General features: G+C 41.8%; 1 protein-coding gene across 5 annotated transcripts in view; it reads left to right on the top strand.

Annotated features, from left to right (window-relative positions):
• LOC126162203 (maestro heat-like repeat-containing protein family member 1) overlaps positions 1 to 27,420 on the top strand; it is a 275,479-nt gene that overhangs the window by 28,043 nt on the left and 220,016 nt on the right. For all 5 annotated transcript variants that reach the window (XR_007535034.1, XM_049918545.1, XM_049918542.1 and 2 more), the window contains exons 6-9: positions 16,179 to 16,330; positions 16,579 to 16,812; positions 23,797 to 23,875; positions 23,956 to 24,140. Coding sequence is in view for 4 of the 5 variants with exons in the window: in XM_049918545.1 (XP_049774502.1) it covers positions 16,179 to 16,330; positions 16,579 to 16,812; positions 23,797 to 23,875; positions 23,956 to 24,140 (650 nt within the window). In the remaining variant the exon portion in view is untranslated. The remainder of the gene's footprint in view (positions 1 to 16,178; positions 16,331 to 16,578; positions 16,813 to 23,796; positions 23,876 to 23,955; positions 24,141 to 27,420) is intronic.

The raw sequence follows: 27,420 nt of genomic DNA, 5'->3' as shown, positions 1-27,420 counted from the left end.
CACACAGGGCCAACACCCGGCATCATGGTGTGGGGAGCGATCTCCTACACTGGCCGTACACCACTGGTGATCGTCGAGGGGACACTGAATAGTGCATGGTACATCCAAACCGTCATCGAACCCATCGTTCTACCATTCCTAGACCGGCAAGGGAACTTGCTGTTCCAACAGGACAATGCACGTCCGCATGTATCCCGTGCCACCCAACATGCTCTAGAAGGTGTAAGTCAACTACCCTGGCCAGCAAGATCTCCGGATCTGTCCCCCATTGAGCATGTTTGGGACTGGATGAAGCGTCGTCTCACGCGGTCTGCACGTCCAGCACGAACGCTGGTCCAACTGAGGCGCCAGGTGGAAATGGCATGGCAAGCCGTTCCACAGGACTACATCCAGCATCTCTACGATCGTCTCCATGGGAGAATAGCAGCCTGCATTGCTGCGAAAGGTGGATATACACTGTACTAGTGCCGACATTGTGCATGCTCTGTTGCCTGTGTCTATGTGCCTGTGGTTCTGTCAGTGTGGTCATGTGATGTATCTGACCCCAGGAATGTGTCAATAAAGTTTCCCCTTCCTGGGACAATGAATTCACGGTGTTCTTATTTCAATTTCCAGGAGTGTAGGATGGATGGAAACACAGTCACAGGCACAAAGCCACTATTCTTTGTGGAAAACATTGAAGACAAGTTTGGCAATGTGGAGTCTCAGTAAGATGTGGTCGGGTTCCCTGTTGATCAAAGCTGCTTCTGCTGCCCAGTCTGCAGCTCTTTGTGCTTGTGATTGTCTTGGCAACATCCCGGTGTCTATTACACCTCACCAGTCTCTGAATATAGTCCAGGGAGTCATTTTTCATTGGGACCTCATCTCTGAATTTGATGAGGAACTCCGAGCTTATCTGGAACGATGGGGCATTCATTTTGTTCGATGCCGTTAGGACAACCATCCAGATAGCAACTATGGGGCACACAGTCTGTGCACCCCAAGGTTGCGCACTCTCAGTTTTAGATCTTGCAGAAGCCTGCTCTCCTTCTGTGTTCTGCCCTCTTCAACCTATGAAAGAGAAGAAGACGAAAAATAAGTCCCAGGACAATGCTCTCTAATGCCCCAGAGGTGCCATCTCCTTCCTCACAACCTGTGTCTAACATCTTATTTATTGATGTCACCCCATTGTTGTTGGTAACTGATGGTGACCAGGTTGCATGATTGGCTCCAGCCTGTTCGCCTTCTATTTGGATATCTGCTCTGTGATTATTCACTGTAATGGATACTACCATTATCTCTCTCCTGATAGGCCACCTATATCTGATGCCCTAACTGCTGTCCTTCAGCAACTGACCCCTCCCTTCTTCCTCCTTTGGGATTTTAATGCCTGTCACCCTTCGTGGGGCAGTGCTTCTTCATCTAGTAAGGGGCTCCTCATTGACTAATTTCTTGTGGCTCATAGCCTGTGCCTTTTTGGTGATGATTCCCCTGCTCATTTTAGTGTTGCATATGGCACTTGCTCTGCTATTGATCGTCGTTTCTCTTCCCCTTCCCTTCTTCCTGCCTTACACTGGTCACCAAACGATGACCTCTGTGATAGTGACCACTTACTGATGGACCCTCTTGTTCCCTTACCGCCTCCCGATGAGCAGGTTTCCCAACTGGGCTTTCCATCATGCTGATTGGCCTCTATATACCTTCTTTGTCAGGTTGTATTGACGAAGTCTTCCGTGATCTGTCCAGTAAGATAATCCATGCTGCTGGCATTGCATGTTCCCTGCTTGACAGGCCCTTTGTGCCAAAGCCTGTTACTAAATCAAACAGAGCAGATGAGGTGTGTTGGGAACACATTGTCTTCTTTTAGGTTCTTATATCCCTTTGTCATGGGTGTGGGCTACACTCCGCACCCTCCAAGGTTGTCAGTGGCAGTCTTCCATTCTGGGCCTTGCCCTTCCAAGTGACCTTTATACAGATCCGTCAGTTCTCGCGAAACACCCTGTGACCTATTCGGCATTGCCTTCAGTGACAGCTTTCTATCCAGCTGCATTCCTCCATGGGAAACAGTGGCCTGAAGCTTCCTGCTTATGTTTTACTCCTTGTCAGGCAGAATCCTGCAATGTACCTTTTACTGAATGAGAGCTGCTTCTGGCCCTATCTTCCTCTCAGGATTCAGCACCTAACCCTGAATCCATTCTTAACCAATTGCTTCAATACCTCAATCCCCTCCCCTCATCCACCCCTGGTAGCTGAGTGGTCAGCACGACGGAATGACATACTTAACGGCCCGGGTTCGATTCCCGGCTGGGTCGGAGATTTTCTCCACTCAGGGACTGGGTGTTGTGTTGTCCTTATCATTTCATCCCCATTGACACGCAAGTCACTGAAGTGGCGTTGACTTGAAAGACTTGTTCTAGGTAACTGGTTTATCCGACAGGAGGCCCTAGCCACACGGCATTTCCATTTTACCTCAATCCCCCACAATGACAGTATCTTCTCCAGGTGTTTAACCATATTTGGCTCAAAGACATTTACCCCACTCAATAGAGAGACTATATTGTGGTTCCTGTCCTTAAGCCTGGCCAGGATCTATTGTCCCTTGATAGCTACTGGACCATCAATCTGACGGATGACACCTGCAAGTTACTAGAACTGATTCTGGCTCATCAGCTCAGTTGCATCCTTGGATCTTGGGGTCTTTTCATCTTCTTACCAGTGTGGCTTTCAGGAGGGATGCTCTCCAATCAATCATCTGCTTCAGTTGGAAACCACAGTTCGTCAGGCCTTTTCTCAGTGCCGCCATATTGTTGCGGGTTTCTTTGATCTTCGTAAGGCCAATGGCACAGCTTGGCACCATCACATCCTCATCACACTCCGTGAGTGGAGGAGGGTCCCCACGTGATTTTTATTCACCAGTTTCTTGTCCTGCCACTCATTCAGAGTTCAGGTTGGCACTGTTTCCAGTTCTCTGTGGACCAGGAGAATGGCGTTCCACAGGGCTCTGTATTAATTGTCCTTTTCTAATTGCCATTAACGGCCTTGTGGCCTCTGCTGGATCATTGGTCACCCCTGCTCAGTATGTGGATTTTTTTTCTGTATTTGGTCTAGCTCCCACTCAGTGGAGCACCAGTTCCAGGGTCCCATCCAGCACGACACTCGTACAGTTTTCAATTTTCTCCCCTTAAGTCAAGGGTGGTGCATTTCTGTCACTGTACTGTGGTCCATCCTGATCTGGAGCTATACCTTTATGCGCAACAGCTAACCGTGGTCCCCCAGTTCTTTTTCTTGGGTCTTCAAGCTTACTTGGTTTCCCCATATCCACCATCTGAAGGTCGGCTGTCTTTGTGAACTCGGTGTTCTTTGCTTCCTTGGATACACCTCTTGGGATGCAGATCATTCGACCGTTCTTTGCCTTTACTGAGCATTAGTTCTACCCCGTCTGGACTATGGTTGTCAAGTTTGTGGGTCAGCTGTCCCTTCCATGCTGCTCCTCTTGTACCCGGTTCACCATTGTGGTATCCATGTGGCTGCTGGTGCCTTTCGCACTGCCCTTGTTGATAGCCTTCTAGTTGGCACCAGGATCCCTCTAGTTTGCACCAGGATCCCTCCCCTTTCAGTTCAGTGGTTCCAGCTCCTGGTTTCCTTTGCCATCACTGTCCGTTCTTCCCCTGCTCACCCTTCCTATTCTATTCTTTTTGTCGCTTCAGGCTGACGCCTATCTGCTGCCCGCCCTCTGGTGGTTTTATCGGTATGGCTCCGCCTTGCTTATTTCCACCGTGACTTCCATCTGCTCTCCTTGTCCTCTTCCCAATGTTCTCTCCCGACCAACCGTCAGTGGTTAGTTCCTTGTCCACAGATTTGTATGGATCTCTTCTGGGGCTGAAAAGCCTTAATTGCTCCAGTAGTGTTCCATTGTTTGCTCCAAATGCTCTTACTCAAGTTTCAGGATGCCATTGTTTTTTACACTGATGGCTCAAAATCCACTGATGCATGTGGGATATCCATTCGTCTTCTGTTGCAATGGAACACCGTCTTTTTGCCTGACACATGTGGGGTTTTTACTGTGCAACTGATGGCCACCTATTGGGACCCCTGTTTTTTCTCATCCGAGTTTTGTTATGTATGAACTCTGTGAAAGGTCTTCAGGCTATCACTCAGTTTTCCTGCCACCCCTTGGTCTCTGCCATCCACTACCTTCTCACTGATCTCAGTGATGCCACTTGTTCGAATGATTTCCTTTGGGTTCCTGGCTATGTAGGTATCCCGTGTAATGAACTTTCTGATCATCTGAGTTTTGGAGGGCGGAGGAGGGGGGCAACCACCTACCTCCTGTTCTGTCACCTCTTTGGGGACGGATTTACGGTTTTACATCAAATCCCTTTTTGCTCAGTAATAAGTAGACTCCTGGGAGGCTACCCCCATCTAATGAACTTCATGCCATCAAGGAGACTCCCACCATGCAGTGTTTTTCCCTCTGCCTGTCCTGATGGGAATCTACCATCCTCTGCCTCTGCCGTACTATGTTGACCCATGGTTTTTTACTTCATAATGAGCCACCCCCCTTTGTAGTTGTGGGACTCTGGTCACGGTTATTCACATTTTGCTGGACTTCCTCCATTTTCACCCTAAATATGCCCTGCCATTTCCTTGTCTCGGGTTTTGGGGGATGGCCCTCGCATGGTTACATACGCCCTCAGTTTTCTTAGCAAAAGTGATTTGTACTCTCAGGTAGAAGTCCTTGAACTTTTCCTCTGCCATTTGAGACCCTCAGTCAGTGAGGTGTTGGTTATGGAGGCCTTGACATTGCCTCCACATGGGCCAGGTTCTCCCCTCCTTTTCCCTACCTGTTTTCTGATCTGTTGTACTATTTTGTTTCGTCTTTTCCTGTGTCTTCTTCCTTTGGTGTTGTCCACTTTGTATCATGGTAATGGAATGGTATGATGTGGGTGTCAAGACGGGTCGGAGGCGGTGCTGGTGCTCCACCTCACATTTCTGGCGAACACCTGCTCTCCCTGTTTTGTCCTCTTCCTCCTGCCCTGACATCCCTTTTCCCTCTTCACTTGCTTGTTATCCCTTCTGCTTGACTGGACTGTGCTGTTTTTGTTGTGTTTTCCTTGATGTTTGCCACCCTAGATCATGGGATGGATGACCTTGCTACTTGGTCTCCTCCTTCAAATTAACCAACCAATCAACCAACCATCGTATCTCCCATCTACTGCTTTAATATTTTCTGTGTCACATCATGCACTGGTGGTTTCTCCAAAAAGTGCTGCTTCATTGATTTTAATTGGGTATGAGACTACTGCCTGGTTTATGCTCTAGGTTTTGGCCAATGTAAGCAGTTATCATCCGTTTGACAGCTCCCAAAATATAGTTAGAAATTATTTCCTTAGTTTATATGTTATTTGATCAGTTGTTTTCCTTATGGTAATAAAACAGAGCATATGTACCAGTAACTCAGAGGTCTTATTAGTTAATGAAAAGTGTAAAGGTAATCATTCACTGTGTAACTGAGACACTGAGTAGTTGATAGGTAGATAAAAACTCATTTTTGTCTTTTATGTTTTGGTAGTTGGTTCCCAACTGTTGCGAAAACCTCCCTGGTTGTTGGGAAAACAAGGAAGGGTACAGTTGAGGTAGAGAGGTAGGGAGAGAGAGAGAGAGAGAGAGAGAGAGAGAGAGAGAGAGAGAGACTAACAATCTCCTGAAGAAAAGTTCCTTGTCACGAGAGACGATCAAGAGTCTTAATTCTCATTGTACCATTCCCCCTATGCTATATGCAAAGTGACCAAGTAAAGTTTCATTTCCAAAATTATGTGGCGTCCCATCGGGATGATGCATGAGTTTCTGAGAATCAAAAGAATGGGAGAACATAGTCACTGTAAGAAATACTGTAATATACTCAACTTAGTGCAAAGAATCTTCATCGAAATCCTAATAGAAGTCCTTGGGCAATGCCGGGACAAGCTAAGCACCTTAATAGTTCACAATTCATGTCCTGCTTGCAATCCATAGAATTGGATGTGAGTCAAGTCTTGAGGCCAGTTCTGTTGCACCACACTTCTAAGGAAAGTTGTGACTGCAACCACGATAAAACTCGACTGTGGCTAGACTGGAGCTGCTCATCTGGGTCAGAGCTGCAGTCAGGCAACCTCTTAAACCTGTGATCAGTGGCACTGGTGACATCTCAGTTCAGGGAGCATGGCACTTATTCAAGTGGCAGCTGGATGATGCTGTCACGGTTGCTGTTGGATGACAGCAGAACCTGTGCCAACCTCTGTACCCGGAATGATTGCCCCCCTGTGTAGTATCAACAGGCTTCAATACCACATTCCTCCTCCCCCTTGAAACTTCCTCACCATCATTGTGTCAAACAAGTTGACAATGAGGAGGGGAGGTGAGGGGGTGGATTGGCCGCAGGTGGTGCTGAGGAGGCAAGAGTTAGTGCAACGGCTGATGCAGAGTCCTCGCCCACACCCTGGCGTCTGCCTTGTGAATGCCTGGAGCACTGGTAAAAAATCAGATATGTGCTGCACACCTGTGAGCAATGGCCGAGGCCCTATTGAAGTGGATGACATCTTGACATCAGGTGAGTCCCTGATGTCCTGAAGAACAGCAGTGAAGCAATCCTGACCCCCCACCTCCCTATGTCAGAAGCAGCAGGTGTCGCAATGCTGTCAGCAGTGCTGTGTCAGTCTCCATTGGTTCCACGTCCAGCGGTGTGAGGGGGATGTGGACGGCAGTGGCAGTGGTAGCCTGTGTGGCACTGAATCTGAAACAGTGAGCACTGAGGAAGAATCATGCAGCCGACATGCATGAATTTGGTTGTTTTGCTGTCCCTGCACTCTGGAAAGATCTGGAATGACAAAAAGAGAATGACACAGAATGTTAATAATGGTGCCGCGTTCCTATGTTATGTGGGCTCTGAAAAATCTGAAGAAGACATCATCGTTAATTTTGAACAACATACTGAAAGGGTACTCAGGTGAACGCTGAGATGGATGTAGTAGGTGAAGTAAAGTTGTATGGCAGCAGCCATGATGCATTTCTGCAGGTGATTTGCTGTCTCGAGGCTGGGAATGGTAGGATGTGAAGAATGTTTGTAAAGCCTGTTCCCATCCATGGGGAGCATGAAGTCTGTTCCTTTACTGCTTAAAGGTGTATACAAATTGTTCCACCTCTCCATCTGACTGGGGATGGAATGGTGCACTTGGCCTGTGTTGTATGCCATTGGCATCACAGAATTGTTGAAAACCATTTGATGCAAAGTGTAGTCCTTTCTTCAAAACAATTACTTCTGGGAGTCCCTCTAGACAAAAAAATTGATGTCTGTGCTTTGATGATTTGAGAAGCAGTCATGGATTGCATGGGTACAACAAATGGAAATTTGCTGAATGTGTCCACTGCAATTAACATCGAATGTTCCAAAATGGACCAGCATAATTGATGGAAGTCTTTGCCTTTGGGTAGCGGGTATTGGGCACTCAAAGAATTTCTGGGACGGAGCAGCTTGATGCTCCGCACAGGCTTGGGAGGTGGCAGTCAACTTTTCAATGTGGGAGTCCATCCTGATCCTATCGCAATAGTGTCAGGCAAGTTGTTTTGTTCTGACCATGCCCCAGTGACCTCTCTGTAGCAAATGAAGCACTTCTTGTTGTAAAGAACTTGGTGTAAGTGCTGATGAATGATCAGGTTCTAGAAGGAGAAGTGTCTCAACCTGCTGAATGTATAGAACATGTTGCTGTAATTCTCAATTGCTTTGCCTATCAACAACCAACCAGTGCAGATGTACTGAATGACTTGTAAAACAGGATCCACAGCCATTTCCTGAACAGCCTTCCTATGCAGGATTGGGAAATCTTGAAGCACCGCTGCATCCAGAGGATTGTAGTAAAAACATGAATCCTCTGATTTGTCAAAAACTGGGTAAGTTCCAAGAGGTAACCATGACAAGTGTGTCAGCACTGGAGTGGTGAGTAGTAAGATAGTAGACAATCTCTTACTGATAATTAGACAGGATGAGAGACAAGAGCTGCATCTTCTGAGCTGTGCATGGCAGGACAGGCTGAAAGGTGAAGCAACGGCTTGTGGTCTGTGATAAGATAGAACTAATTACCTATGCGGATACTGAAGAAACTTGTTAACTCTGTAAATTATTGCAAGAGCTTCTTTTTCTAGTTGGGAGTAATCACAGTGAGCTTTATCCAGTAACTTTGATGCAGATGCAATTGTTCTATGAGAAAGAACTGCCCCCATCCCACGTGATGAAGCCTCAGCCACCAAAATTATTGGTTTGGTTGGGTCAAAATGTTTCAGGTTACAGCTATTCAACAAAGCAGCTTTTAATTTCTTGAAAGCTGAAGGGATCTCTTGGGACAACACAGATTGAACATATTTCCTGTTAATTCAAAGCAACAGAGCTGCGATTTGAGCAGTGTTTGGGATAAACCAAATATAGTATTTAAGTTTGCCTAACACTTCCTGTAAATCACTGACATTGGGGAGGTCTCATAAGACACCAGTTGGTGAATGTTGAAAGCCTCGTGCATTAATCACATGTACTAGATAGGCGACCTGTGTTTGAAAAAGTAGCACTCATCCTTGTTGCATCAGAGATCCGCAGAAGAAAGCACATCAAAAAGACTTTGACAAGTGTTATTCTGGTGTAAGACTGGAAACCACAATATCATCTGAATAATTGGAGCAGGAGGACACCTTTGCTGTCAGTTGTTCCAAGTATCACTGAAATATGGCAGGTGCTGCTGCACTGCCAAAAGGTTACTGTAGAAACTTGAATAAACCCTCATGCATACTGATCATAAAAAGGAATACCTGAGTGTATGCATATCACAAGTCAATTTTTGAGAAGTATCAACCAGCAACTAATCTGCCCATTAGTTCTTCTGGCCATGGCAAAGGATATGAATCCACAACAGTTTCAGGGTTGACAATGGACTTTAAGTCAACGCATGTGCAACTTACCATTTGGTATGGTAAGGATCACTCCATCTTCATCGATAAGCTGCAATCCACAGTAAGATGCATGACAGAGGGGACCCTGTAGCTCTACTAGGCATTTCCTTTCCTGTCCTTTGGCTTGCAGTAACTGATTCAACAACCCCTTGTTCCTGCCACTGTTCGAACTCTTTAGCCTCTTTGTCCTGAGTAGCGTGGAGGACTGACAGTGCCCAAAAGAATTTTGGTTGTGTTTTGGCTTTTAATATTGTGTGTGCCTCAAAATTGTTAGCGTTGCCTAATGTATCCTGAACTACATAATTGTGAGACACTGTCATTAGGCACAAAAGTGTTCACTGACAGCACATTGTGTTGTATATGTAACCCTTACAGGTTGAAGGTGTCCATGCCAAAAATGTTCAGACTGCCTTTTTGCACATAGAATCTCAAACAAAACTGTTTTTGTCACTTTCTTGAATGTGGCAGGGAGACTACAAACACCTAAGAGTGGGATATCTTTACAGTTGTATGTAGACAACAGTATTTGTGACTGACAAAGTTTAGGCAGACCTACTTGTTCATAGGTTCATCTATTCAAAAGTGTGAAAGATGAAAGATGCTCCAATATCAAGTTGCACACAAACTTTCTGCTTGGAAATGTTCAGTGACATAACACCTTGTTCAACTGTCTTTGAACAGAAGACAAGTTCTGGGAATTTGACTTTGATTTAGATATAACACTGTTGTTAGTTGGTTTGGATGTGAGTACATTAACACTCACAACTTGAGTTTTAGAGGTACAAACTCCTGAGTTTTTTTGAATGATCTTTTTCATACAAAATATTTATTTTAGATCGCACTTGCTGCAACTGTAAGGTTATGGATCCTGTCAGGGTGTGCCTGCCGCTTGTGAGACTTGAAACATTGTAGACAAGATTTTATGCGAGGAACTAAATGTTTGGCGAGGGCAGTTGTTTACCTCCGCTGGCTGTACGGACTGTGCTGTGCTGGGCTGTGGCTCATGATCTGCACCTACTATCTGTGTACTGTCACTATGCACAACAGATATGTACAGGACTACAACGGCACTGTCTAAAATTTCTTGGTTATCCAACAAATTAAGCATTTCTTTGAAAATAGGATCTTGATACTTTAGATGACCGAGACATTCTGTCTTGTCGCATCATGTAATATCTTATGACTATACAACTTTCCACACTCAGAGCTGAATTTACATTGTCTAGTCAGACCTCTTCAGTCTGCTACCCATTCCCTATTCATTTGACTGGACTGTCTACAAAGTCTTAAAAAACTTGAATCTTGCAGCCACCACATGAATCTGTTCATCAAAATGTCTATCAAGAGCAGCAACTAATTCTTCATACAAAATACTTTAAGGCTGGATCATTGTAACAGTTTGCAGCAGAGCCAAACTCCATACTGTTGACAAAAAACGTGCATGTCGATCCGTACCCCTGATGTGGTGCACTGCGAAGTATGCTTGTAACTGTGCTATATGCTCCACCCATTCTTCCTACCGCTTGTTAAACTGACTGAACTGCAGGGCACATGCAGGTGTTGTTGGCTGCAGCAGTGCTGGGATAGCAGCAACTAGTGCCGACATCCTAGTGTGAATGTCCAGTAATTTGGTCATTCCTCCCATCAATTGCTGTATCTGCTGTGCCTGACAGTGAAGAACAAGGGAAAGCAACCAACAAAATGCAGAAAGCAAGAAGCACAGCACTGAAACAAACCACAATACAGTTAGGCTGCTGAAGTGACAATGTCTAAGTAAACACTTCGGTACACTGTAACAATTGGTGGACTCAGCAGTGGTTCCATAATAAAGCAGAATTATGCTGCACTTGCAATACATGCAAAGAAGTTCTCTCACAAAAGTGCCATGTAGTCGACGACAAGAATGGTTCTGCACAATCTTCACTTGTCAATAAATGAGACTTCCAATGATCCGTGTTGCCATTGAAGTGACCACGTAAAGTCTTGTCAGCAAAATTATGACGTGTCCCATTAGAAAGGCATATGGGTTTCTGTGCAGAGATCAAAAGAGTGAGAGAACACAATCACTATGAGAAATATTGTAATACACTCAATTTAGTACAAAGAACCCTTATCGAATCCTTACACAGATCTTTGGGCAATGCTAGGACAATTTAAACACCTTAACAGTTCACAATTCACATCCTGCTTGTAATCCACAGAACTCAAATGATCCTGTTGGAGGAACACTCCCAACTGAGCATTATACCAGAGGTTGAGAATACTGCTACAGTGGAAAGTTCTTTTATCATCACCCGTCTAATTTCGGTTTCTTACATGCCCATCTTCAGGTGTTGTAACTTGGTACGCCGCAGTGGACGTATACGAGGCGTGGTGTGCAACCTACGAGCGCAGAGCATGGAGCATAGAATTCAGCATAAGTCAAGTCTTGAGGCCATTTCTGTTGCACTACACTTGTAGGGAAAGTTGCGAGTGGAGCTACGAGAGTACTTGACTTCTGCTAGACTGGAGCTACTTAACTGGGACAGAGCTGCAGTCAGGTGGCCTCTTCAACAAGCGATCATAGCACTGGTGGCACCTCACCTCATGGACATGGCAGTTATGCAGCCAGCAGTTGGGTAATGCAGGTCACTGTTGGACAACAGCAGAGTCTGGAGTGCCAACCTCTGTATCTGGAATGATTTCGCCTACACCCTCTGTGTGTTATTGGAAACAATATAGCCTTCTGTAGCATTAGTGCTTCAACATATCCTGTAGCAAAAAACCTTGCTACTCTTTTGAGCTCACTCATAGGTTGTTGTGAGCATCACATTAAGAACTCAGCAGATTTCTTACATCAATTAGAGGGAATGTGTTTGAATAACTCTGATGCTCTAGTAATTTTTGATGGGGTCTCCCTCTTCACTCGCATTCCTTTGTCTGATTTGTTATGGTTGCGTAAGATTAGGTTTGGTGTCAAATTAACAAACCTATTTTAGCATGTGTTGACTTCACTTACTTTTTATTCAATGAGTGGTACTATCAGGAGGCGGGTGGAGTTGTGATGCGAAGCCCAATGTCACCTATTATTGCGAACTTGATTATGGAAGACCTGGAGGACCATTTGGAGTTGGTGGCTGGGAAACGTGTGCCCCCCTGCGCGTGCGCGCGTCTTACACCCACACACACACACACACACACACACACACACACACACACACACACGATACTTTTGTTGCTTAGCCTCATGGCCATGAGAATTTGAATGACATTGTAGAACTACTGAATTCGATCCACCTGAAAATTCATTTCACAATGGAGATGGAAAAGGATAGCTGCCTTCTCTTTCTTGATGTGTTGGTCAGGAAGAACACTGATGGTCTGTTGGGACCTGCTGTTTAGAGAAAGCCTACTCACACTGACTTGGGTCTACAGGTTGATAGTTATCACCATCTAGCTCAGCATAAAGTGGTACTTTGTATCTTGCTTCACATGGCCCACATTGCCTCATGCTCTGAGAGTTTATCAGCCTAGTTAGCCCAGCTTGAGGTCACTGTTCATTAGAATTTTTATAGCAGAAGACTGATCATACATGTATTGCACTATTGACCAGCCACACACCAGGTGAGTGATGATAGTCCCGGGGTGACATCAAAGTCTATGGTGTTTCTGGCTTATGCATGGAGCATTTCTATAGCATTGGTCATATTTTGTAGAAATATTATGTAAAATGTGTTTTTTGACTACCATCTAAAATTAGGGTCCTTTTAGAGGCTGTAAAGGATGATCTTGGTTTTTGAAAAGTGGGCATGTTTCATAGTCCTTGCAGTTGTGGCTTGTCATATATTGATCAGATTATCAAAACTGTGGAGGACTGATATAAAAGTTATAAACATCACACATGTTTATAGCAGCAGAGCCAGTCTGCTATCGCAGGACATTTCGTCGTACTGGTCAGCCTATGGAACGTAACACGGAGATTCTGGCATGCACTTCTAACACGGAGATTCTGGCATGCACTTCTAACACGGAGATTCTGGCATGCACTTCTAACACGGAGATTCTGGCATGCACTTCCAGCTATTGGAATAGTGTTATTAAGGAAGCAGTTGAAATTAAAATTAGCTAGTAACCTTATAAATAGAGATTAGGTTTTTGCTTAAATTCTGTGTCCTGCTTTCTCCCCTGTAAAACAAACAGAGTGATAGGGTTAATGCTATCTCACCGGTTGGTTATTAATTTTCGATATTGATACCGTCTGACATCAGTCATCTTTGTGTGTGTGTGTGTGTGTGTGTGTGTGTGTGTGTGTCTTTACAAAAGTGCACTGCAAATTGAGGTTTTAAATTCCCTTGCACAGCCCTTATGTGCTGCAGTGTATCTTGAAAATGATAGGTTGGGTACCTGTGGAAGTATTGGCGGTTGTCAGTGACATCACCTGGCTGCATACCCGTAAGTTATTTGAACACAGTATACACTGGGACTAACTTGGGTCTCACAATGGACAACAGAACTGGTAAAAACGGAAACAAAAAAGTAGATTCTTGACTGGAATTAATAAAGATAAAGAAATGGAACTGCTTAGTGTGTGATAATGATTTATAAGTAGTGGTATCTCAGGGTGAAGGGGCCTCAGTTAAATGTTTGGCGAGTTACGATGAGAGCTGTTTCAGAGATTTAGAACATTCAGTCCAATTTTATTGCTGTGGAGTTTAATTTTTGTTCTTGGAGTCTTGTCTTAAAATTTTACACATGCTGTATCGTAAAGGGCATCATATGTTTTTGTTTCACATGTGGTAGTATCTGATACTACAGTTGTTTCTTGCTGTTAGTTGGTAGATATTACATTGTTATTCTGTACTCCTCTTTAGTATTCACACTAGTAATGTTATGTCTGCATAAAGAGGGTGAAACAGAACTCCGCTGACAAAATGGACCGAAAGAAGAAAAGTGTAAAGTAAACATAATCTCTGAAAGGCATACCTTAAGAGTTATGAGCATTTGTTCATCTTCGCTACTGTGAAAAATCTCTCTGTTACTGAATAAGTACTCATAGCTCTTAGAGACCATGTTTACTGGCCATTGTTTTCTTGTTTTGGTTCGTACTACCACCTCTGAAAGTTTGACAGTGTGTTATACTTCAAAGGAAATATATTAGGCTCTTTCTATATTTGTTCAGTTCTAGAACTGTCATGGATAGCTATTGTTCATTTTTGTTATTGTAGATTAATTTCAGAGACTTTTTGGTGACCCAACATGATTTTTGGACTCTCGCCACAGGGAAACCACTGTTGTTGTTGTCTTCAGTCCAGAGACTGGTTTGATGCAGCTCTCCATGCTACTCTATCCTGTGCAAGCTTCTTCATCACCCAGTACCTACTGCAACCTACATCCTTCTGAATCTGCATAGCATATTCGTCTCTTGGTCTCCCTCCACAATTTTTACCCTCCACACTTCCCTCCAATACTAAATTGGTGATCCCTTGATGCCTCAGAACATTTCCCACCAACCTATCCCTTCTTCTAGTCAAATTGTGCCACAAATTTCTCTTCTCCCCAATTCTGTTAAGTACCTCCTCATTAGTTACGTGATCTACCCACCTAATCTTCAGCATTCTTCTGTAGCACCACATTTTGAAAGCTTTTATTCTCTTCTTTCTAAACTATTTATCGTCCATATTTTTAGAAAAGACTTCCTAACACTTAAATCTATACTCGATGTTAACAAATTTTTCTTCTTCAGAAATAATTTTCTTGCCATAGTCAGTCTACATTTTGTATCCTCTCTACTTCGACCATCATCAGTTATTTTGATGTTAATCTTCAGATTTTGGCAGCACAAAGACTGTTCCATTAAGTTTTGGGTGTGCAGCCGCAAGAAATCTCTTTCTTCTTCTAATATTTAGGCTGTGTAACGTTCAGCCATCTTCAGAGTGAGCCGCAAGACTGCCGCTCCAGTGCTCGCTTTGTCCCTTTATACTGTCTTACTGCACCACTGCGCATGCGGCCACAGATGCAAATGCGCCAGAGACGTTGGGCGGCAGACACGTGCATAATGCACGAGTTGTATCTATGACTCCGCAGTTGATCTGTGTTGGCATATCGATATATCATTGTGAGCTGCACTGTGACGACGTCTTTGCGAGTTTATTACAGCAAGTGCTGGATTCCAGGATTTATCAAGATTGAAACCACTATCTCTATTAATTAAATTCGTCGTCAAGCGAATTTCAATTGCCTCCTTCACTATAGAGTCCCAAAAGGATGATGTAGTTGCCAAAATTTCAACGTTGTCATACAACATACTGTGACCATTATCAATACAGTGCTCTGCCGCTGCCAACTTGTAGTCACAGTGCAGCTCACAATGATATATCGATATGCCAACACAGATCAACTGTGTGGAGTCATAGATACAACTCGCGCATTATGCACGTCTCTGCCGTCCAACGTCTCTGGCGCATTTGCATCTGTGGCCGCATGCGCAGTCGTGCGGTAAAACAGTATAAAGGGACAAAGCGAGCACTGGAGCAGCAGTCTTGCGGCTCACTCTGAAGATGGCTGAACGTTACACAGCCGAAATATTAGAAGAAGAATGAGATTTCTTGCGGCTGCACACCCGAAACTTAATGGATCAGTTATTTTGCTCCTCAAATAGCAAAACCCATCCACTACTTTAAGTGTCTCATTTCCAAATCTAATTTCCTCAGCATCACCCGACTTAATTAGATGACATTCCATTATCCTTGTTTATATCCTCCTTTCAAGACACTAGGGCCTATCCATTCTGTTCAACTGCTCTTCCAGGTCCTTTGCTTAGTCATCTCTGGCCCCCTTCACCACCATCGCCCTACCACCACCACCACCACCACCACCACCACCACCACCACCACCACTCCATTTTTTAATGGTTAGGATGTTGCTTGCAAATCATGAAACAGCAAATACGAACCATCTCAAATAAGACAGCTCAAATAAGATACTGTGATGTTGAACCCAGCTTTCTGACTGCTACTTGCTTCTCTTGTTGAATTCTTGTAAGTTTTTTGTAGAAATGTGATAGCTTTTTCAGTTTGTTTTTGATTATTACGTAGCTACAGGAGAGAGATTGTTAACAAATTAAGTGTGACATGGAGTACAAGGATTCCTTCTATAAAGCATAATGTTAGTACTGTAATTTATTTTGTTAATAAATGATTCATGTACAAAAGTTGCTTGAAACTTACTGTTGTTAATTTATGTTTTAGCGTTGGGTAGATTTGGTGATGCAATTTTGGAATATATGGCTAATATAGATACAGCTCCAGACAATACAGTAAAGAAAGATTCATTCTCCACAGAGATAAGTATTGCTTATGATGTGCTTGTAAGCAGCTGGATAAATTCACGGGAACCAAAGGTTGGTTTTAGTTGGAGAGTTAATTCGTAATGTGTATTCTTTGGTTATAATGTTGGTGTCTGGCTTTGTCATGACATGATCCTTTGTGCTGTGACATTAACTCATTATCACACGTGTTTAATTTCTTGATATATCGAAGTCCTGTGTGTCAGATATGGCTGGGCATTTGTGTGCTCCATTTAAGCGTAATATGATTTAGAAGTAGTAATCTTTATTGTACACTTTCTGTTACTGTTGGTTCATTGCAGGTATGTGAAGCAGTGCTACAAGCTTTAGGACCTATGTTTTCAATCTTGGAGACAGATAAAGTTTTTGAGCAACTTCCACGATTGATTCCAATCTTGCTGAACCTTTACCGGCGAAATGTTGATTCCTATGCCATATCACAGTGTTTGGCTGCCGTACTGCTGGTTGCAGTTGAGCATAGTAAAAGCTGTCTAGAACTTCATGCTGATAACTTGCTGAATGTACTTTTTGAAATGGTGAGTGATATTTGGAGCACTAGTTTTTTCTTTTTCAGTTAAGTCTTATATTGGCATGGGAAAGTGAACATTGCTGAGGATACCACATTATGTCAGTGGTAGTTTCAGTAGCCAGTAGTCAGTATATACTGCGTTTTGTAGATTTCCATTCTTTGCTTTAATGTGTTTCCTTTTCTGTTCCCTTTTCACACAGACTTCATATCTTCCAGAACTACAGATTCCTTCTCTACTCTAGGGCAAAATAAAGTGGGGGTGGATTGGGGGGGGGGGGGGGGTGAAGGGGCAGATGGCAGATGAGCTGGTGAGAACCTGGATTATCAGGTATGGCTCTTAACCTCATCTGCTTCTGTCCTTACCAAATACTGATTTTATTTCTCTTTTCTCACCCTCTTTCTTTAATATAATTAATTTCTTAATTCGTTTTTCTTTTATATAAGTATTAGTCCTGTTTTAATGTTTTCTTTGTATAATCTTTGAGTGAGTGAGGTTGTGCAATGGTTCAGATGTATCTCACATAGGAGAGGAGTGAGATTCAAATTCCCATCTGGCAAACATGTTTAGTTTTCTGTGGGTTTGTTACATCATTTGGCAAATATTGACTTTGAAATGAAAGCAACAGAATTCTTTTCCCATTGTGTCCAGTCAGAACACACATCATCTCTAATGATTTCGTCATCAATGACAGGTTAAAACTTACTTCTTAATAACCTGTGAATCAACATGTAGCCAAGCTGATAAGACCTTGATCATTTTAATATCCATATGATATCATTCTCCTGAAACCCTGTGCTTATGAAGCATTTTAGGGGGGTGGGGGATAGGAGGGGAGTGAGTTGGCCATTGACCCACTCTTATAAAAAATATTAATGTCACAAACTGAATTTGCACCCTGACCAACCACACAGACAAATGTCAGTTTGAACAAAGCTGGAACATGTAGCTGATGCCAGCTAGTAACAAGTGTATGCAGAACAGAATAGGAGCAGCAACAGCGCATACTCGTGTGTGGTTTTTGGAGATTTTACAGCACCATAACCAGCTCTGAATTAGCACAGCTGGTAACCATGTAAAAAAATAACTGAGTAGATTGCTTTTGACTGAAACAAAGTTTCACATCTGTGCTGGGCCTGTTGCTACAATTGGGAGATGGGGATACACAAATCTTGGGCTGCACCTGAAAAGAGGGGGAAGGACAGCTCAACTGAGCATCATGCAGAAAGGGGGGCGGGGGGGGGGGGGGGGACGATGGGGGACATGCACGCAAGGCAAAACCCCTGTGATAACTAATGCTGTGTAATCGTAGAGATGGAGAAGTTAAGTATAAGAGATTATAGACTAACAAAACTTTTGTGAAGAGTAAATATGGAAAAAGAGGAGTTGCAATATTTATAAAATATGGACACAAAGCCAAAAATATTGAAATAAACAGTTTTTATGTAGATTGGAACCTACAAGGCAGAATACTACTCTGGTAGTTGTAACTCTCTGCAAATCCCCTCTAGGAAATGTTCAGCTATTTCTGAGAAATTAGATGCATTGTAGAGCTACCCATCAGACAATAAGAAACAGTTAGTAGTTTGTAGAGATTAGAAAACAGATTTTTTAAAAGATAAGGACAGGGAAAATGAACTGGAATCATTATTTGGGTGTTTCGACCTAATTTCAGTAGGTAATTTTCCAACTCTTGTGCATCAAAGAGTAGGACCCAGATTGATACCATTTTCATAGACAGTGCTCAGGCTGAAAAATGTTGTGCCTGTAATTGTTAATGGACTGTCTGATAATGAACCACAATTAATGGGAAGAAATATTGTAGTGCCTTACAGCACTGAGGTGGGTTCTACATCTACATCTACATGATTACTCTGCAATTCACATTTAAGTGCTTGGCAGAGGGTTCATCGAACCACAATCATACTATCTCCCTACCATTCCACTCCCGAACAGCGCGCGGGAAAAACGAACACCTAAACCTTTCTGTTCGAGTTCTGATTTCTCTTATTTTATTTTGATTATCATTCCTACCTATGTAGGTTGGGCTCAATAAAATATTTTCGCATTCGGAAGAGAAAGTTGGTGACTGAAATTTCATAAATAGATCTCGCCGCGACGAAAAACGTCTTTGCTTTAATGACTTCCATCCCAACTCGCGTATCATATCTGCCACACTCTCTCCCCTATTACGCGATAATACAAAACGAGCTGCCCTTTTTTGCACCCTTTCGATGTCCTCGGTCAATCCCACCTGGTAAGGATCCCACACCGCGCAGCAATATTCTAACAGAGGACGAACAAGTGTAGTGTAAGCCATCTCTTTAGTGGACTTGTTGCATCTTCCAAGTGTCCTGCCAATGAAACGCAACCTTTGGCTCGCCTTCCCCACAATATTATCTATGTGGTCTTTCCAACTGAAGTTGTTCGTAATTTTTACACCCAGGTACTTAGTTGAATGGACAGCCTTGAGAACTGTACTATTTATCGAGTAATCAAATTCCAAGAGATTTCTTTTGGAACTCATGTGGATCACCTCACACTTTTCGTTATTTAGCGACAACTGCCATCTGCCACACCATACAGCAATCTTTTCTAAATCGCTTTGCAACTGATACTGGTCTTCGGATGACCTTACTAGACGGTAAATTACAGCATCATCTGTGAACAACCTAAGTGATCTGCTCAGATTGTCACCCAGGTCATTTATATAGATCAGGAACAGCAGAGGTCCCAGGACACTTCCCTGGGGAACATCTGATATCACTTCAGTTTTACTCGATGATTTGCCATCTATTACTACGAACAGCACAGGGAAAATGAACATACAAAGCAATGAGGCTTATTAATGAGGAGAGGGTACATTGTTTTAAGGGTATGTTCCAAGAGGTAGTATGGATAGAAGTAACTGTATATGTAGAAAGAGATGCTAATATCAAATTAAATATCCATAGTAATTTTACATCAATATTTGAAAGATGATTTCCTAAAAAGTTATTCAGAAAATCCACAGATAACTGAGAAAATTGAAATCTCATGTAAGAGGAAGAGGGAAATTTATTTAAAGGTCTGAATAATTAAAGAGCTGTTACTTGCACACTGCAATAGTGTAATATTTTAAGGAAAATCGTTAAAATGTCAATAAGTATATATGTCCTGACAGAAATTAATAAAGCAGATAATAAAATTAAAACTATGGGGCCAAGGCAACCAGTGTGTGTGTGCAAGGCACCATGACAATTAAACTAAATGATAATTTGTGACTGATAATTCACAAGTTGTGAGTACTTTTAAGTCATTTTCTGAATGTAGTAGCAAAAATAGTATTAAATACAAGGTCTGTTCAAAAAATTCCATAACTTTGACAACGAAATTTGTCTATGTTTACATTTTACTCACAATGAATGATATTTTTCGAAACACTCTCCTCCACAATTCATACAATGCTCCCAGCACCGTTTCCACTTCCAGAAGCAGGCTTGGTATGCCTCTTGCTGGACTGTATGAAGCACTGTCTGCAAATTTTCTTTTGTCATCTGTTACTGCCAATCTTTGTCGTATCAATGGGGTTTTCAACTTTGTAAGTTAAAAAAACAATCCGCAGGGGCCAATTCTGGAGAGTACAGAGGATGAAGCATCACAGTAATTTCATTTTTTGTGCAATAGTCACACACCCAGAAGGATGAAAGTGGAGGTGCATTATTGTGATGCAAGAGCCATGAATTGTCCAGCCACATTCAGGCTGTTTCCTTCTCAAATTTTCTTGCAGCCATCACATGTCCCACTAGTACCATTGATTAACAGTTATGTCTCATCACCCATTCTGATTCTCTTAAGGAATGCTCTGATATGCGCGATCTAAGAGCCCTTCACAGATTGTGAGGTGGAGGTCTTTCTAATCTCGACTCATGAGCCATGGGACAAACTTGGTGGCAAGATGACGCATTCCTAGATGCTGTGTCAGGGTTTCATGACATGATCCAACTGAAATGTTACACTCTTCTGCAATCTCTCAGACACTCGGTCTTCTATTGGCACGCACAACTTCATTGTCGTTCCTGACAAGAGCATTGTCGTCAGACATTGGAGGACGTCCTGTACAGGGGTCATCATTAACTTCTGGCCATTTTTAAACTGTGTGAACTATTTGTAACACTGAGTACAGCTTAATTACTCATCATCATAGGCTTTCTGCATCATTTGGTGTGTCTCTCTCTATAAACTTGATCTTGAGTTTCATGCAAAATTTAATGCAGGCGCACTGCTGCTCCTTACTCTGCCATCTTGAAATTCGCGAACTGTACAACACAACGTTCTACTGAATACATGACAATACAATAACTAACATACATACAACAATAAAACTTCCAGCAGTTATACATTAAACCCTGGAGTATGCAGCTACGCCAAATGCATTTTGCTCCAGCACACCATTGGCGGGAACTCAAGAATGTTCTGGAATTTTTTTTAACAGACCTCGTAGTTCAGGTGAAGTAGCAAGAGAATGTATTAAAAATGTCACCTCACAAAACTTTGAGTGACTAGGAATAGGGCCAACATTGTTCACTGAAGTCAATATAATTCTAACATTGTAAAAACCCAAAGCTCATGGGGTGTTGTTGGAATTTCAAAGTGAATTCTGAAACGCTGTTCATCTTAATAAGTAATGTCCTTACAATATATGTAATGCATCGCTGGCATGGGAAATTTCTCTGAACAGTTTAAAAAAACCTATTGTTAAACCCCTTCACAAAAAATGTGACAAAAAAGACTTGAATGGTTGTTATCCAGTTGACTTACTGGCTTCTTTTTCCATAGTATTCGAAAAAGTAATGCTGTCAAGAGTCGTCTCTCACTTCTGTGAAAACAATTTGTTTAGTGTAACACAGGTTGAATTCCAGAAGGGTTGCTCATCTGAGAACGCTGTTAATACATTCACTCACCAAATATTATGAGCATTAAATAATAAAATATCACCAGTTGGTATTTTTTGTGATCTTTCCGATGTGTTTGATTGTGTAGGTCATGTTACACTCTGGGAAAAACTCAAGTTTTATGAAATTCATGACTTTACACAGCTAGTTTGAATGATACTTTACAAACAGAATGCAAAAAAGTTGTGCTGAATAATTGAAACAATGTTGGAAGGGTAGAAAATTTTAGTGAATTAGGTAAATCATAAAGGAAGCCCCACAGGGTTCAATTTTGGGTCCACTACTATTCCTTATATATTTGATGACTTTCCGTATAACATTCAGCAAGCAAATTGGTAGTTTTTGCAGATTGTACTAATGCTATAATAGATATCAGTAGCGAGAAGGCAACAGAAGAAACTGTTAATGATATTTTTCAAAGAATTATTAAGTTGTTCTCTGAAAAGGGACTCTCCCTAAGTTTTGAGAAAGCACACTATGTCCACTTACGTACAACTGTCATACCAACAAGTGATGTTGCACATGAACAGAGGTCAGTAAATAGGGTAGACTACTCCTAATTTTGGGGTGTACATATTCATGAAAACTTGAACCATAAGAAACATATTGTAAACTGACGCATTCCACATTTTGATAAAAGAATGATTCAAGTGATCTGTGGAGCATGTAATTAATTGAATCCTTTGTTCTGTAATTTCAAAACTACTTGCCTGTTTACTACTAAGATTCTTCCCCTCTTACAATGTACAAAGGAAATGTTGACCAATGGATAGATCACATGTTGAGCTGCAGATAGAGCACTGTGAAATGACTGTTAGGCACTAAGCTGTAGATATGTAGGTATGGCCATTACACACACACACACACACACACACACACACACACACACACACACACACACAGATATTCGATCAAGCAATCACATCTCACATACACATGACCGCTATCTCCGGCCACTCTAGCCAGATTGCAAATTGTGCAGTTCTGCTGGAGCAACCAGAGATAGTGGTCATAAGTGCATGAGGTGTGCTTTCTTATGTGTGTGAGTGGGTTTTCCTTTCTTTTCTGAAGAAAGCTTTGACTGAAAGAGTAGTGTGTAACAGTCTTTTCATTGTGCCTGTCTGCAACTTAGTGTGTTATCTTTGCTGTGAGTAGCTATCTATCCTTTCCGTAATAGTTGATATTCCAATCTGAACTTTCTATTGTAAAACCTCTGTTCAGTAAGGAATAGTAAAGTCACATGCAGAATGTTACTTAAATACTAGATTTTGGAAAAGGCTTGGGGCAACAACACTCAGAAATGTAGTAAAAAGAAAACAGCCGTACAGAATCCTGCCTGAAATTAGACACAGCAGGATAAAACCAACTTCTGTGTTATTGTATCCTTTTTTAAGAATTACACTCCAGTACCAGTTATGAAGAAAATATTAGACTAATGAAGCTTGTGCAGAGGCAGAAAATTTTACACTTCAAATTTCTATGCACGAAGGGAACAGAAAACTATCTCAATACATAATAAAAAGTTCCTTATTCCATACATTTTGTCCTTGTGACAGTATGGATGTTGATCTTCTTTCCAGAAAGGGTCTTTCACTTAGCGGTGGAGTTTGTGTTGTTTTGAATTTTCCTATCAGATTTAAACTGTGTGCCAGGTTAAGTCTCTTAAGATTAAGTGCCTTTTGCAGGCAATGCTGCTCTTACTTAATTAACCAGCCACAGTTCACAACCTGCTCTTGCAGCTTTAACTTTGCCAGTACATCTCTCTTATTTCCCAAACTTCCATACTCGCACGAATGCTAGTCCAGCGGGTATGCAGAAGAGAATCTGTGACATTTGAAAAATAAGAGATGTACTGATAGAAGTATAGATGTGAGGATAGGTCATGAATGGTGCCTGAATAGCTCAAATAGTGGAGCATTACCTGCAAAAGGAAAGATTCTGAGTTCATCCCTGCCTGACATACCATTTACATCTGCCAGGAAGTTTAGATTTACTTCTTTCAACAGCATTTCTTGTTATTGAAATTGTTTACACTAAAATTTAATTTTTTTCTTTACAGGTGTGCCCATTCCCAGATTATGCTCAACCTGCTGCTGTAAAAAATCATTATGAAGTCTTGCGATGTTTCGATAGGATTGGTAAGTAATTGGATGCTCCCTTGAATGAATGTTTTAGTCACATCATTGAACCAGATCATACAGACCTTTTTTTTCTGCAGCAACTGCCTGTGTGGGGAAGGTGTTGGAATTCATGATCCATCAACTCAAGAATGGTGAACGAGAGAAGATAAAAGCCCTCTTTGTCATTTCACATCTGGTTAATTCATCAGAAAATGTTATTCAGTCAAAGATTTCTGATGTGATTGTAATAATGAAGAATCTTTTAAGTGAAAGCAGTGGCAAGGTAAGAAATTATTTTTTAAAAGGATTCCAAATAAAAGCCAGGAAATGAGATCACTTGTAAACAGTGGTTTAGTGCAAAGCTCGGTTCTTAACAGGAAGACAATTTCTCAGTGCACAATAAAATGAATGTTATTTATAATAGTGGAAAACAAAAAATGTTAGTATTTAGCATTTCATAATTCTTTTTTATGAAAATCATTTAACATTCTTCAAATGCTGTGGTAGATGGTACAGATGTACCTACATCTACATCGATACTCCGCAAGCCACTGTGCGGTGCATTGAGGAGGGTACCCTGTACCACTACTAGTCATTTCCTTTCCTGTTCCACTTGCAAGTAAAGTGAGGGAAAAATGACTGTCTGCATGCCTCTATATGAGTCCTGATTTCTCGTATCTTATCTTCGTGATCCTTTTGTGCAATGTATGTTGGCAGCAGTAGAATCGTTTGGCAGTCAGCTTGAAATGCCAATCCTGTAAATTTTCTCAATAGAGTTTCTTGAGAAGGTCATCGCCTTCCCTCCAGGGATTCCCATTCGAGTTCCTGAAGCATCTCTGTAAAGGTGTTGTTCAAATCTACTGGTAACAAATCTAGCAGCGCGCCTGTGAATTGCTTCGATTTCTTCCTTCAGTCTGACTTGGTATGGATCCCACTCAAGCAGTACTCAAGAATAGGTCACACCAGTGGCCTATATCCAGTCGCTTTTACAGATGAACCACTCTTTCCTAAATCTCTCCCAAGAAATCAAAGTCAACCATTCACCTTCCCTACCGCAGTTCTCACATGTTGTTCCGTCTAATAGCGCTTTGCAATGTTATGCCCAGATATTTAAATGATTGACCGAGTCAAGCAGGAAACTAGTAATACTGCATCCAAACAGTAAAGGTTTGATCTTCCTACTCATTTGCATTAACTTACATTTTTCCACATTTAGGACTAGCTGCCATTCATCACACCAACTGGAAATTTTCTCTAAGTCATCTTGTATCTTCCTGCAGATACACAACTTCAACAAGTTACCATACACCACAGCACCATCAGCAAACAAACACAGATTGCCTGCCTGCCAAATCATTTATGTGTATAGAGAACAACAGCGATCCTGTCACACTTCCGTGGGCACTCCCGACAATACATTCATCTCTGGAGAACATTCGTCATCAAGGAGAACAAACTGGGTTCTATTATTTAGGAAGTCTTTGAGCCGCTCACATATCTGTGAACTTATTCTGTATGCTCATACCTTCGTTAACAGCCTGCAGTGGGGCACCGTGTCAAATGTTTCCTAGAAATACGAAATCTGCCTGTTGTCCTTTATCCATAGTTCGCAGTATATCGTGTGAAAGAAGTGCAAGCTGAGTTTCACACAATTGATGCTTTCTAAAACCATGCTGATTCATGGACAGAGCTTCTCAGTGTCAAGAAAAATTATTATATTCGAACTGAGGATATGTTCAAGGATTCTGCAGCAGACAGACGTTAGAGGTACTGGTATTTAATTTTGCAGGTCCGTTCTTTTACCATTCTTATGTACTGGAGTCGCCTGTGCCTTTTTCCATTCACTTGCGGCTTTGTGCTGAGCGAGAGATTCACAATAAATGCAAGCTAGGTAAGGAGCCAATGCCGTAGAGTACTCTTTATAAAATCGAACTGCGATTCCATGTGGACCTGGTGATCTATTTACTTTTAAATCTTTCAGTTGTTTTTCTATGCTGGGGGGCTTATTACTATGTCGTCCATACGGGAGTCTGTCCGATGGTCACTTGATGATAAGTTTGTACTATTATTCTGTGTGAATCATTTCTTGAACGTGAAATTTAAAACTTTGGCTTCTTTTTGCTATCTTCAACTGTCACACCACACTGGCCAATGAAGGACTGAATGGAAGCCTTAGACCTGCTTAGCCACTTTACATAGGACCAGAATTTTCTCGGGTTCTCTGCTAGATCTTTCACTAAGGTGTGATGATGGAAGTTGTGTGCTTTGCGCATAGATCTTTCCACAATTGCCCAAATCTCTAATAACCTATGCTTGTCGTCATTTGTGCATTCCCTTTTGAACCAATAGTGCAACAGCCTCTGCTCCCTCAGCATCCTCCGAATTTTGTTATTAAACCATGGTGGGTCTCTTACATCCTTTATCCACTTAGTTGGCACATAACTGTCCAGACAATGATCTACAATCTGCTTAAACTTTGCCCATAATTCCTCTGCATCCATCTTACTGGAACTAAGTGATGCCAATTCGGCGTATAAGTGAGATGTTAATAACTGCTTACCTGCTCTGTCTAGCAGAAACACTCTTCTAGCCTTCATGGCTGATTTATTAACTTTCGTAATCATAGTTACTGTAAGGACATCATGATTGATAATCCCCCTTTCTCTATTGACATTGCCTGTCATTATAATGCAACACTGTCAAAAGCATTTAATTGGGAATTTCACAGTATTCTCCTAGAGAAGCTCAATTTATGTTACCATAAATCTTTCTGGTAACTGGTTTTCATTCTGAGTCACGAAAAAATGCAAGGTGTCAAGGTAAGAAACCTAGGTAGTGTAACCAGAAAATATATAAATTTTTTTGATTATTTTAAATTGGTTCTCTGCGAGTGGATAGTCACTGAGCTTAGATAAAACACAATATGTGTAATTTTGTACTGATCAGGGCCTGACCCCACAATTAGAGTTAATGTGTTGGAAAAAATAGTAAATGAAACAGAATATATTAAATTATTAGGTGTTTATGTTGATACGTATCTGAGCAGTATGTCACATTGTGTAGTTCTTCTTAAGGGTCTAAGCTCTGCAATTTTTGCTTTATGGATAAAAGCAAGCTTTGAGAATGAGAACGATTGACTTACTTTTCCTATTTACATTCGATAATGTCGTACGGTATCATACTCTGGGGCAATTCTTTGTTGAGGAAGAAAGTATCCGTTGCACAGAAGTAGATAATAAGGATAACATGTGGTGTTCACTGATCCCTGTGTACTTGCAGCAAGATCATTGGGGGTGTCACAGTGAACTCTTTTTTTTAACAAAAGTAAAACGAATAGTTTATGTACAGATGTGACAATTTTGAGCCTACGTTACAAGATTTTTTTTTCTTTTTTTTCACGCGTCATGTTCGATTACGCGATAAGACACACAAATCTGAAGGCTGTAAATTCAACTAAATACTTAGGGATTACAAATAACTTAAATTGGAACGATCACATGGATAATATTGTGGGTAGAGCAAACCAAAGGCTGAGATTCATTGGCAGAACACTTAGAAGGTGC

Source organism: Schistocerca cancellata, chromosome 2 (genome assembly GCF_023864275.1).
Source record: "Schistocerca cancellata isolate TAMUIC-IGC-003103 chromosome 2, iqSchCanc2.1, whole genome shotgun sequence".
In the NCBI taxonomy this organism is placed as follows: Eukaryota; Metazoa; Arthropoda; class Insecta; order Orthoptera; family Acrididae; genus Schistocerca; species Schistocerca cancellata.
The sequence above is the reverse complement of the archived record's forward strand: the minus strand, read 5'-3'. Positions and strand labels throughout refer to the sequence as shown.